At 44.8% G+C, this 13,115-nt stretch overlaps 1 protein-coding gene across 2 annotated transcripts in view; it reads right to left on the bottom strand.

Moving 5' to 3' along the window:
* NSG2 (neuronal vesicle trafficking associated 2) overlaps positions 1-13,115 on the bottom strand; it is a 52,137-nt gene that overhangs the window by 20,382 nt on the left and 18,640 nt on the right. For both annotated transcript variants that reach the window (XM_028717836.2, XM_028717837.2), the window contains exon 3: positions 3,239-3,358. In XM_028717836.2, the coding sequence (XP_028573669.1) occupies positions 3,239-3,358 (120 nt within the window). The remainder of the gene's footprint in view (positions 1-3,238; positions 3,359-13,115) is intronic.

Raw genomic sequence — 13,115 nt, 5'->3', positions numbered from 1 at the left:
GTAATAGTGAGTGCAAAGCCTCAGGTTTGGGTTTTTTGAAAAACGGCATGCTTCTGAAAGCAGAGATATGCTTGACAATGCATACGTACCATCAGCTGAAACTTCTGAAGGCCCAGAGGCACAGGGAGCTTGAAAAAGAACTCCAGAAGTCAGGGGAGCATGAATACCCTCCAGAGTTCCTGCCCTTCCGCCCTGATAACAACACCGCAGCACATTATGCAAAATAAGCAAATTTGAACATTTGTCTTGATTTGCATATTTCAGACAGGCTTGAATGCAGCTTTTCTTGGTGCAGAATATTTTGCAGAGTGCAGAGAACCCTGGCAACCATTCTCTCAAGAGAGGGAGGGGGAAAGGCTTCAACAGCTCATCAGGAAGAGGTGAAGCAATGTCAGCTGCTCCTTTCCCTTCATGGTAACGGAGAAGAGGCAGACTTTGCAGTATTCCTACATCACTGATCCCCTGAAGTGGTATTGCTCACTTGGCAATGGCATGGCAGGAAAAGCCAGAAGCAAGTCCCTTCCTTTTTTATCTTCTACTGACACTGTCTTTCAGGATTCTCTTACAAGAGCTGGAAATGATTTAGAGCTGCACGTAAGCATAACTAAGGATGCCATTCCATACACTCCTACTTGTAAGTTCCATTAAGCATGGGGGGGGGGGAGTGTTTCTCAGTAAAATATGTCCAGAATTGCACCCCTAATCAAATTCAAAATCATATCATTGTGAACTTTAAAAGAAAAATCTCTTCCCTCCCCCCCTTCACTCAGGGATCTCTCTAGAAAGCTTGGATTATTGTCACTCCTATTCCAGTCAATGGGATGATGGCTCATTTGGCCTAGAAAATATCTATAGAGCCAAATCATACTCCAATTTAGAGAAGATGAAGGCATGGCCTCTGTGTATGTATAAGCGTTTCATATTTTACTGTAATATTACAGGAAGGTGAAAATGAAATTTCTAGTACATTGCTCACTGGAGGGCCATTCAGAGAGCATCCACCCAGCAACAGAAAATATGATGATCACATTTGTAATGTCTCTACGACTATATCTATCTACCCATCGCCAAAAGCTGAGTTAATAAAACTTAAGCATTTTACTCTTTTCCTTCCCGCTACAAAAACACAAATGCAAGATGATTTCATCAGCTCTAGATAATAGATATGCACATAACCAGAGGGAGGTATATTTAATAACTTGCCTAAAATATGCACTGGGTTCAGTACAGGAGAAGTACAGAAGGCAATAAAATATAATCTATTATCTCAGCTCATTTTGGTCAGGAAATAATACCGCAGAGTTAATATGGTGCATGTGAGCCTTATGAAAAACAGGCAGGAGAAGCTTACAACCTTATCTGCTGGCAGTTGCTATGATGGGCGATTAATAAGTGACACTGAGAGGCATGGAATAGAAATCATATGGACTATGGAGAAAGGAAAGGGCTTGGAAATGAAACTGTCAGGTTGAGGAGGGGAAAGAGTTGATTCTACCACTGCACTCATAAAAAAGCAAAGGGAGAACTCCTTTCTGTAGTCAATCTGATGCTTCGTTGATCTCAGCAGCAGTGCAGGGGAGGTGGAATGCAAGGAAGTGCAATTCCAGGGTGTGTTTTTTCCAGAGCAGGAATTATGACATCATCTGCAGCAGCACCAGGATAATTGGGGAACCTTCTTTGCTCTGGCACAGCTTTACAGTTTTAGTATTGATTATGGCATAGCATAGAGCAGTGATGGCCAAACTTGGCCCTCCGGCTGTTTGGGGACTACAACTCCCATCATCCCTAGCTAACAGGACCAGTGGTCAAGGATGATGGGAATTGTATTCCCAAAGCAGCTGGAGGGCCGAGTTTGGCCATCACTGGCATAGAGGAAGTCAGAGAAGTCTGCTTACCACTTTAAAGCTACAAACAGCATTGCAGGCTGGCCACTGGCCACCCCGAACACTGACCCAGCAGAGGAGGGTTGTGCAGACTCTTCTCTTGGTTGTCAGGGGTCAAAAACGGGCTTCTTTGCCAGTCAGGAGAATTGATCCCACCTGCCAAATTGGCCAATGGCAGGCAGTTTCTGGGGCAAGTGCTCCTCAGGGGGCAGGACCAATTGAGCCTGCAGGCTTCGATTGGTTTTGCTCCCTAGCCATTTAAAAAGGCCCACCCCGACCTTCACACAGTTTCCTCACTGGATCACTCAACCACCTGCTCTGAAAAGCATCTGTAAGATCGACATTAGAGCTAATGTCTGGCTCTTTCACGAAAAAAATAATAATTCTGGAAGTGTGTTGTGAAAGCCAAGTACCTTTCACTTTCCATGTTTGGGAAGGGCAGCAAAATCAAGCACCTTGGACCAGCACTGAGGGCCACACGTCATGTTATGTTGGAGTTCTGGGACTGGATCTTGCAATGTATCTGTTAATGTGAGTTGTGGTCCACAAAGGCTTATATCATCACGAATGTGCTAGTCTTTAATGTGCCACAAGATCCTTGCTTGCTTCCAATGTCAGTTTGGTCCTCTAAAAGACAGCCAAAGGGAGGGGTAATCTGGATCAGGGTTGCAGTACAGGGGGAGAAGGGTCAATTCTCCTCTCCCTTGCCCCACACAAAACATTTTTTGTGCTCATATTCTCCCCCTTCTGTGACTAGCAGCAGCTGGAGGGAGCTAGCAGCTGGGACCACAGTATGGGGGGGTGGGCTGAACCCCTTTCCCCCATGTCATGACTGATCCAATCTCCTCCCCACCCCACAGCTGCTTTTGTGCAGCTGTAGTCCCTGCCTGGCCACGTGACCCGGAAGTGTCTTCAGACAGCGCTGGCTCCCGGCCTCTTAAGATGAGCACGCAACCCCAGAGTCGGTCACAACTGGCCCGTACGGGCAGGGGTACCTTTACCTTTACCTAGTCCCTGCCTAGGTCTTGGAGTAGGGGCTGAAGGCTGACAACTTGAAGCTGAAGCTAAAGAAGAGCAGGTCTGGCCAGTGCCTGGAAGAGTGACCACCTGAGAACCCTCCATGTACACTGCCTTGGGTTCCACAATGGAAGTAAAGTGGGATATAAATGTAAGAAAATAATAATAAATCCAAAGAACAAAATCACGTTGAGTATTCTAATCCCATGACCCCAACATAATGGACTATGGGACCAAGTTGTGCTATTTTAAAACCAGAATCAAGGCAACTGTCATCTATTAATTATTCCATGGCAATTAGCACTGAATATAGCCAGTTAGCAATTAGCATTTCTTACCTTTAATCTTTCTGTTACACCATCAGTGAAACTGACTGTGAATTCAGCAATTTTGGGCACTCTGAGTTTTCCTTTGTTCTTCTGGTCTGGTTGATATTCTGTTCTTGTTTTCACAATCACCTAGGAGCAAATGTTGACATCTTAAGCTTTCAGAACAAAGCAAGCACGGTTTTGTTGGCAGAAATGTTACTTTCCCACAAACCCTCTCCTCAGATAACCTCATGTATACTGCAATCAGCATAATTTTTATTTGTAAAAAGCAAGGAGGAGGAGGTCAACTAAGTGCATCATTAAAACCTCACAACTCTGAAAGATGGAATGTTTGTTTTAAGTGCATGAGCATCCTACATGTGGTAGGATCTGCTTACGGCTCAACAGAAGCCTGCGTCTTCTCTCCCCCAGATAGCTATGCAGAAACAGCATGCCAGGGCGATTTGCAGCATGGAAGATCTGGGTGCTCCACACTCTTGATACTGTTCAAGTTACTTGGGATCCAGATTGTGGCGCTAGAGACTCTCCTCCCTGGAAGAGAGGGGAGTGGTTGTGGGCGGGAACCCGAGCTCCGCCCCTAGCAGGGGGCGTTTGCCCCCTGCCTCCTCCTCTCTCCCAGCTGGCGCCCACGCCCCTCGGCAGGCACCCAACCAGGTGCCTCCGAGGGGGCGTGTACAGCAGCCTTTTGCTGTGGCGCCAGCCTCTCCTCGGCCTCATTCTTCACCGTCGTCTCGTCGCGAGTCACCCACTCCCTTTGAGCTCAGGGTCTTAGTTCTTTGGCCTTGCTACGGACCTTAGGTTGGTCGCCCTGGTTGTCCAGGGGACCTGGTAGGAATTTTTCCATTTGGCATTAGGCTTTTTGGTTTTTTCACCTACCTCATAGCAATCGTCACAACTTTTGTGGTATTGGTGGGTAGGTTAGGCATTGGAATAATGTGTTGTGGTGTGTCAAAGGGCTAGGTGTGGCCATCGCCTATGTCTTCAATTTTTGGGTATTCCGTTAAAGGAATCTGGCGGTCGTGTATTCTGTCCGATGCTTGCTTGGCGGGAGGCCATGGCACGACCCTCGGTGACATCAGGGGAGAGCCTATAGTTGGATTAGCATCAACAGGCTCCACCTACTGGTGAATAAACCCCCCTTGTTTTAGACATCCAATGCCTAAGCCAATACCTTTTCACTGCTGTAATCAATAAAGTTGTGGCCTATTCTTGCCCATTAACCTTATATCACGTGTCCTTGCGTATTCATTTCACGTTGCGGGGGTCAGGTCCTCGAACCACAACCTTGCAACCACTTGGCAATGCTAACCAGCATCATTCCAACTGACTCTTTCCATCTACCTGCTCTCAAAAACCTATCTCTCTGAAGCTCACTGGGTGACCATGGAACAGTTACTGTATCTCAGTGCATCCAACCTCACAAGGCTGTTATGAAGACAAAGTGAAGAGAGGAGAATCATCTATGCCACCTTCTGCTCTTCTGAAGAAAGGTGGGGTGCAAATGTAGTAATAATCTGTCATCTCCAGCTTTGTATTCCTAATAAACTGCATCCTATTGTATATTTTTGATTTACTGCTCTGCCCTCTGTGGATATTTCAGCAATCTGAATCCAGAACAGTGCTGAAAATTTGCAGTCTAATTAAGGTTGGAACCAAACGTTACAAGGAGCTACTGGTGGAGATGGTGGCCTCTTTGCTGAGTCCCCTTCTTCCCCTCCATAACATGTAGTGCAACTAAACCATATCCTGGCCTCTTTGCACTGTGTCTTTCCTGCCTCCATAGAGACCAGAGGTGCAGAAATTCATAGATGAAAGATGTCAGACAACAGAGATCTTCCATTTTAAGCCTTAAGGCTCCATATAGACCAGAGGTGGGGAACCGCAGGCTTGGGGAGCAGGTGCGGCCCTCCATACCTTTCTGTCCGGCCCTCAGAATTCTTCTGAGGCTGCACCTCTTCTCCACAGGCAACAGCCTTCCCTGCTTCATACCCCAAGCATTTTGGCCTGGTTGGCGCATGTCACTGAACTTGCTTGTCCAGATGAAAGATAGAGATGGGTATACGAGAGTGTGGCGAAACTAGCTTAATGTTCAAAGGCAAATTTGCATGTTTCGCTCATCTTGCTTTTGCCTCTAGCCCTGCCTATCACTGGCATGTGACTTTTGAAAGGTTGTCCAGAAGGGAATGTGGTCCTCAGGTTCAAAAAGCTTCCCCATCCCTGATATAGATCCTTCTTCCTCTGCCCTTGTTTAAAACTAATTTGGGTCCTGTCTGCCATATTCCTTGACTCCCCACCCCAAAGAGCAGCCAGCCTTAATGCTGGTCATTTTGGTTCACTTATACAATACACACATGCTTCCCAGGTCTTCATTGTGTTTTGTATTGCATTTTAATTTCAGTGGGTCACCTTGGGAGCCCATTTGTAGCTGAAAGGGAAAATAAAATTAAATATATTTGAGAGGAGAAAGTCTTTTTTTTTTCCCAGCAGTGAACACCACTGTGTGAATAACTAAGCAAGTATTTATTTTCCATCCAGGATTTGTGTTCTAGATTTACATGGTGTTGTTCATAAGAACCTCCCTCAGCAGCATGGCTGGCTACTTGCTTTCACCTCGTTCCAAACACTTGAATCGTTTTAAAACCCACGCGCCGGAAAAGCTCTTATCGTCAGTAGCCCACCCTTCTCACCTACAACTGAGAACTCACAGGAGTGACTGCTGATCCTTTTCGTTTTTTTCTGAAAAAGGAGCTCTTAGAGTGAGCACTGATAAGGAGTGAACCACTAGGACTTATCAACAAGGAAGTCATTTTCAATGTTTCACCTTGCCAAGAGAGAGATAGCGAGAGGGAGAGGGAGGAGAGAGAGAGAGAGAGAGAGAGAGAGAAGTATGCTGAGAGATTTAAGTAGAATGAACTGACAGCAATCTCCTCTCTGTCATATTTTGTAATTCGCCCTGTGATTCTTTGATGAAAGGTGGCTTATAATTAAAAATCATCAATCAATAATTCTCCCCTTGCCCTGCCCCTTCGTAACTAGTCTCCCTCCTGCCACTCTGAAGTTATCTGCTTTTTAATTGGCAGTGCAATCCTATGCCCAGCTACTCAGATGTAGGCCCTGTTCTGTTTTGATCCATGAAATGCTAACAGTAACATTTTGAACTTGTTCTGGCAGCAAGTGGGCACACCTCTGAGCAGAGCGGTTATTTGCAGGCAGGATCTCACTCGTTCTGCGCTAATGGCAGCATCCAGATCAGATGTCAGAAGGCATGTAAAACGACAATGAAAAGGATCAAGCAAAGGTTTGTACATTCATCTGTTGGTTTTGTCAGGGGCCAGGAGTCAGATTCGACTTTGGGTGATGGAGCTGGGGGCTCTGAACCACAAGCAGAAAGCCATGCAGAGCCAGCCCTAGAAGCACAGCAACATCATGAGAGGCTGTGACACTGCCATTCGTAGATGCAGAGAACTTCACTGAAGATGCAGTGAGACCAGAGGGTCCACCATACTAGGAGACTACTGCGCCTTTAAGCAAAGCAGCATCTTCCGGGGGGGGGGGGCTAACAATCAGGATACAGCTGCTCCTATATAGGGCTGCTACTATTTAGGGCTGAGTCTGTTTTGTCCTTGCTGAAGCAACATGAGAGTTCTGTGTTTCCTGAGCAAAGCCTGAATCCTTCCATACTTTGTACAGTGGTACCTCTGGATGCAAATGGGATCCGTTCCAGAGCCCGATTCACCGCTTCTGCACATGCGCATGATGTCATTTGAGCGCCTGCGCATGCGCGGGTGGTGAAACACAGAAGTAACCCATTCCATTACTTCCAGGTCGCTGCAGAGCGCAACCTGAAAATGCTCAACCTGAAGTGACTTTAACCCGAGGTATGACTGTATTCGAGATGGTTGGACAGTGTTCTCGAAGCTATAAACATGAGTTTGACCAAACTGCGGGAGGCAGTGGAAGACAGAAGTGCCTGGTGTGCTCTGGTCCATGGGGTCACAGAGAGTCGGACACAACTAAACAACTAAACAACAACAACATGACTATATTGCCTTAGTTTCCCTGGTATCCAGTCAGAATCTCACCCTGTTCACAGCCTGATTTCTACCTTGCATTGCCACAAAGCAGGACTGATCCGCTGCTTTGTTGTTATTTTTTAAAGAAACTTTTTTTAGAAGTAAAAAAAAAAAAATTAATGTCCCAAAGACCGGGGGGGGGGGGCGTATTAAGTTCTGTGTCCTTTGGGAGAGCAAATCCAAAGCATTTTCCCCCCCTCCAAGAGCTGGGCTGGAGGTAGGGGAGCAAAAAGTCCCCCAAGCTGTTAGACAAACCAGAGGGTGGGGCTGGATGTTTATCCTGTCTGGTGGCAGCCTACTGACATTCTTTTAAAAGAGACCTCTTCTTCACAAAGGGAGTCTGCCAGTAAGAAAAACCTCTATCACCACCAATCCATCACAGACTCCAAACCTTCATATATTGAGCAGGTACTCATACGGATCGTGACAACTTGTATCACTTTAGTAGTAACTATCCAGTACTGCCTGATTCTCATTTGTCTAGTCAACCCCTGGCCTTTGACTTTAGCATTCTGAATTAGCATGGTAATCCTGACTCCAGAATGCATCAGATTGACCCTGAAAACGCAGGTTGCCTTATATGTGTTGCTGACATGCTTTCGACTTCATTTCCCCTAGCTTACATGAAGCTGTTCCCAGTACTGTAGATCAGACAGCCGTATACTTGAAACCAGCTGTAACATAGTTAAGTGTCTTCCATATGAACCACAGGCCCTAAAATACTGCTGCAGAAATGTAATTGGCACGTTGCCATTTGCTAACAAACAAAATGGCGGAGGATTTATATGAAGGAACAACCCTGTCTTGCTTTTAACATCAGTAGGGAATAGCTTGTTGAGAGCACCACCACACTTTGTGGTTTGACAGGTAGCGTAGCATGAGAGGAGCTTTATCCTTTATTAAGAACGATTTGACAAAACAAGAGAATTTCACACTGCTCGTTGCATGTGGAGATTATTTGTGCAGAATCTACACCCAAAAACTCCCCAACAAAAAACCACAGATGGCCAAAATATAGAGCTTTTGAAATACCATTAAGATCTCTGAACTCTGCAGTCTTGCCTGCTGGTTATGCCAGCCGTAAAGGCACCAAGCAGTGTTCACATCCCTCTCTCACGCTTTCTTCCTTGCTGCAGTGTCTTCTGTCCCTAGCTGGGCCCTAAGGCAGCGTTCCATTTGTTTTCTCCATGCCCTTTGTGCAGCCCGGACCATTAATTATAGAAGTGTCCCATTAGCACCTGCTAAGTAATGTTCTTCAGAAAATGCATCTGTGTTCTATTTATAAACCAATCAGGCATATCACCCAGGCCCTTGCAGCTCTGCAGCGTGTGGATGCACATTTCCCACTATCTCATCATGAAATGCAATGCAGAAGCTCTGCCAGAGCATCCATTTTCCCTCTGTAGTGTCTGACTTCTTTCCAGGTTTAATCCCTTAGTCTTCCTTTAAATCTTTTATTCCCTTGTTTAATTTATATCTGGTTTGTAGATGACCTATTGGAATCGATACAGGAGGACTTGCCTCCCATACTCAAGGACATCAAGCATCTATTAATGTACTTTGGAAATCAAGGCGATACAAGATGTACTAAGGCTCCTATGCCCACTTACCTGGGAATGCGTCACACTGGGACTGAATTTTGCACACATTGCAAGTACAGTGGTACCTCGGGTTAAGAACCTAATTCGTTCTGGAGGTCTGTTCTAAACCTGAAACTGTTCTTAACCTGAGGCACCACTTTAGCTAATGGGGCCTCCCGCTGCCGCCGCATGATTTCTGTTCTCATCCTGAAGCAAAGTTCTTAACCTGAGGTACTATTTCTGGGTTAGCGGAGTCTGTAACCTGAAGCGTCTGTAACCGGAGGTACTGCTGTATGTTTAGAGAGCATATAGCCAGCGGATAATTTCTCAAGAAGGAGTTGGCAGCTTGAAAGCTTGCCTTTGACTTGGAAAGGCAGACCACATGTGTAGATTGTTGAACAGCGAGGGGGATGCATTTGCACATGTTTAGATGAACTTTTGTTTTATAGACTGTCATTGAACTCAGGGCCTTTAATTAATGCTTCAATTTCCTGCATGAAGAAACTGCCTAATTACAGCAGAAACTGAACTGCATAAATGTGTGTGGCAAAGCGTCTGCTTCATCAAATGCATTCATAAGAAGGAGTTATGCCTTGACACCCCTCCCCAAATGTTTCATTACCATTTGCACACTTTCTACCATTGAGCACACTGGTGTGGACCTCCAGCTCGTGGGTCATTTGGCCTGCCAGGCTGACATCATATATTATGTTAAGTGTGAGAAATGTCACAGTTAAGAAGTAGCTATGGAGATTAATACTTCCTTTGCATCAAGAAGTCACATTTTTATCAAACTGAAAAATCAGCATCTTTTTCTGAATTCAAACTAGTGTTGAAAAGGGTCTTCTGACAGTGTGTCATCTGACACCAGATGACTGATAACCACTATACTGTAATGTCACATGCCCTGCCCACCAGTCAAAAGGGTCGCTCAGGATCCCGCCTGCCAGCCAGATCCATTCAACAACCCAGATTCACTGCAATTTACATGAGAGCACAAGGAACTTGCCTCACCCTGGACTTGTAGGTGTGCTGCATGCTCATATAATCCTTATAATTAAAGTGCCTAAACAGAATTTAATTATTGAACTTTCCTTCCATTCAGTTACATTTGGTCTCCATTAAAATTCCTCTATAGTATTGTACATTGGTATTTAGCATGCCATCCTTGCTACCATTATAACCCACAATGTTTTCTGTTGTGAGCAGGTTTATATACATTCAACTTACAGCAGCTGCCAGCTTACCTATATCCAATTCCCATCAATGAACAGACATGGTGATCCATCTCACACAGTTAATTTTCCTACAACATGCAAACAGTTCGGAGCCTTCCTCAAGTATACACTCCTCTGGGGGGGTGGGGAAGCAATATAAACCAGAAGCACATGCATGGAGTTGTACCTGATCTTAAAGGTGTTCTCGTGACAGGGAATAAATGTTACCAGTGGAATTCTGTTCTTGAGGGATTATGAGCTATCATCAGTCTTTTGAACCTTCCAAAACTAGTTTCATGAACCTCATATTCATCAGTAAAGAAAGATCATGTAAGAACATTTAATAGTATGCTGTCACCACTATCATACCATCACTGAAGAAGAAGAATTAGTTTTTACCTTTAAGCCCTAAATTATTTGTGAGCAGGGCATCTAAAACACCACCTTTAATAATAACCTGTCTGATACCTAAGATTTGCTTCAGAAGTCCTCCTCATGGCACTTGCACCATGTGGAAACTGGGAAGAGGGGCTTCTCTGCGGTGGCACCTTGCCTACAGAATACCATTCCCCCAACCAATTGTGGAAGCCCCGATACTTTTAGCTCATTGCCTCCATAAAAACCTCTTTGTTCTCCCAGGCTCTTAGCAGGCTCATTGTTTTTTTACAAATTATTTTACTGCCGCTCCTATAGATTTTACTGCTCTCTGCTCCTCTGCTTTTTAAGATCTTAATGAGTTTTATTCACCGTAGTTTATTTTTTCTGTCTGCTGTTTGTATCATACCGTGTTAATGTACTGCTTTTGAAAGACACACTGTGAATACTTTTATAGAAAATGGACTAGCACGGATTTAAGTTAAATAAATAACTTAAGGTCTTATTAGACCTGATTTCTCAAAGCTCGTATATCATGTACACACATACATTTGCAGAATCAAATTATTTTCAGATCTCTCACTCGGAACTTAATTAATCATTCCAGAAGAATTCCCTTTAAGGAAACCAAATGTAATAAATCTCAGAGTGTTGTATTCCCCCCCCCCCCCACTTCATTCAAACTGTTCATCATCCCACCGTTAGTCCTGGGGGCGGGAGAGGTGCTAATATGACCCTTGATGATGCCTGATGGATTCCAATGGCCCCATTCCTGACGTTCAGTAGCTCATCTGTAACCAGCATGAGCACGCCAAATTGCAACCTGGAGATCCTCTTATGTTCCACTCCGTTCATCCACCACCCATTGTGTCTTCCCACTTCCCAAACTTGATCCAGCAGGCAATACTTCCATTTCTCCTCCCTAGGGAAAGGCTCAGCGTTAAAGCATCTGCTTTGCCTGCAGGAGAGACCCAGTTTAGTCCCCAGCATCTCCAGTTATGGCTTCCTGAAACCTTGGAGAGCCACTGCTAGTCGGTGTGGACATGTGCTCCATGTGTTTTAATCTGTTTTTAGCTTTCTTGTAATTATTATTTGAATGTTTTAAGTAGCAGTTTTCACCAATAATTTTATTGTTTTATTCTTTGTGTAAACCGCTTTTGTAAACTACGATCTAGCGGTATGTACATTTATGAAATAAATAAAAATAGGCAACTCTGCAGTAGATGGAGCTCATTGTAAGGCAGCTCCCTAAGCCCCTATGTTCTTCCGATCTCACAGCAGTGCCCCTCCAGAGACAGAGCCCAATGGTTAGATGATAATGGTGCATGTGCTCACTCTACTGATTCCCTTAGATACTGCCCAGGCTGTGCAAACAAGGCAAAACAATTAACACCTGCCCAACACCCTTGAAGCAGAAGGGTAGAACTTAAAATGCTCCCTGAAAGAACCTAGTAAAAATGAAGTTATGAATAGCCAGGTAGAAACTGAAGCTAACGCTCACACAAGGAGCCACAAAACATAAGGGATTGTTTCAGCATGAGACTTGAAGGAGGGAACCTCACCTATGATGGAAGTGTTTTATTATGAACTTAGGCTATGAAGTGCTCCAGCTCACAGAAGGAGAAGTCATGGGTGTTACAAAAGAAACAGGATCAGGATAGGACAAATGTTCTGGGCTTCCTCTTCGTATGCTCCTAGTGTGCTCCTAGTGTGACATCTGACGCTAGGCAGGAGATCCCACAAGACACATTGCACCAGATGCTCAAGAACAGGTGTGGGTCCCTGCTGCTGAGTAACACGTGGAATGTTTGCTAACCCCCCCTTTACAGAACCATTGGGTAGGTAAAAAGAACAAGAACATGCCATTCACAAAAATAAACTTGGGTTGACCTAGATTTAAAAACAGACCAGGCTAAATTAAGGACTATTACCTAAGAGGCTTTCTGCTCCTCTTTGAAGGTAAGAACATTAATGACTTCTGCTATAGCCTCTCCAAGAAGGTTCTACGGTGACTAATATGACTCGCAGAATGAGACAGGAATACTTCATATCAAGGAATGGAGACTGAAATAGTGACTTGCCTATAGTCACCAAGAGATCTGCAACTCAGCCTGATTTCAATACTCACTGAGCCAGACTAGTGTCATTCCAAAATCATGGTCGTTAATAAGGCTTAAATGGCACGTTCACATCACTTGACTCCAACTCTAGATCTTACTTCCCTGTTGACTCGGATAAAGGCCTCAGTACTGTGTGATGTTCAAAAAGGAGTCCCACATTCTTGCATGTCTTCCATATACTTTGCAGGATTCCCTCAGAGCTAGTTTGTGTCCTACCTGCAGGTCAGTCTCCACTAACACCTGAGCCCCTGCTAACTAGCTGATGGTGATGAGGTCCAAAGGCATGTACTTCAATCTCATTCTGAAGCTGCACTCCTCTGCCCTTCCCACCAACAATCCCAGAGGGGCTGGCAAGTCTCACTCCACCCTGGATCCTTCACAGGCAACCTCTCCTTTCCCCTTTTCACAACTTGCTAAATTATACCTACATCATGGTCTCAGAACTATAGATTGTATGCAACATGGTGCTCTAAGAACGTTCCACCATGCAAGGAATTCTCCTTAGTGTTTTTGATTACATT

This window comes from Podarcis muralis, chromosome 2 (assembly GCF_964188315.1).
Source record: "Podarcis muralis chromosome 2, rPodMur119.hap1.1, whole genome shotgun sequence".
In the NCBI taxonomy this organism is placed as follows: domain Eukaryota; kingdom Metazoa; phylum Chordata; class Lepidosauria; order Squamata; family Lacertidae; genus Podarcis; species Podarcis muralis.
The sequence above is the reverse complement of the archived record's forward strand: the minus strand, read 5'-3'. Positions and strand labels throughout refer to the sequence as shown.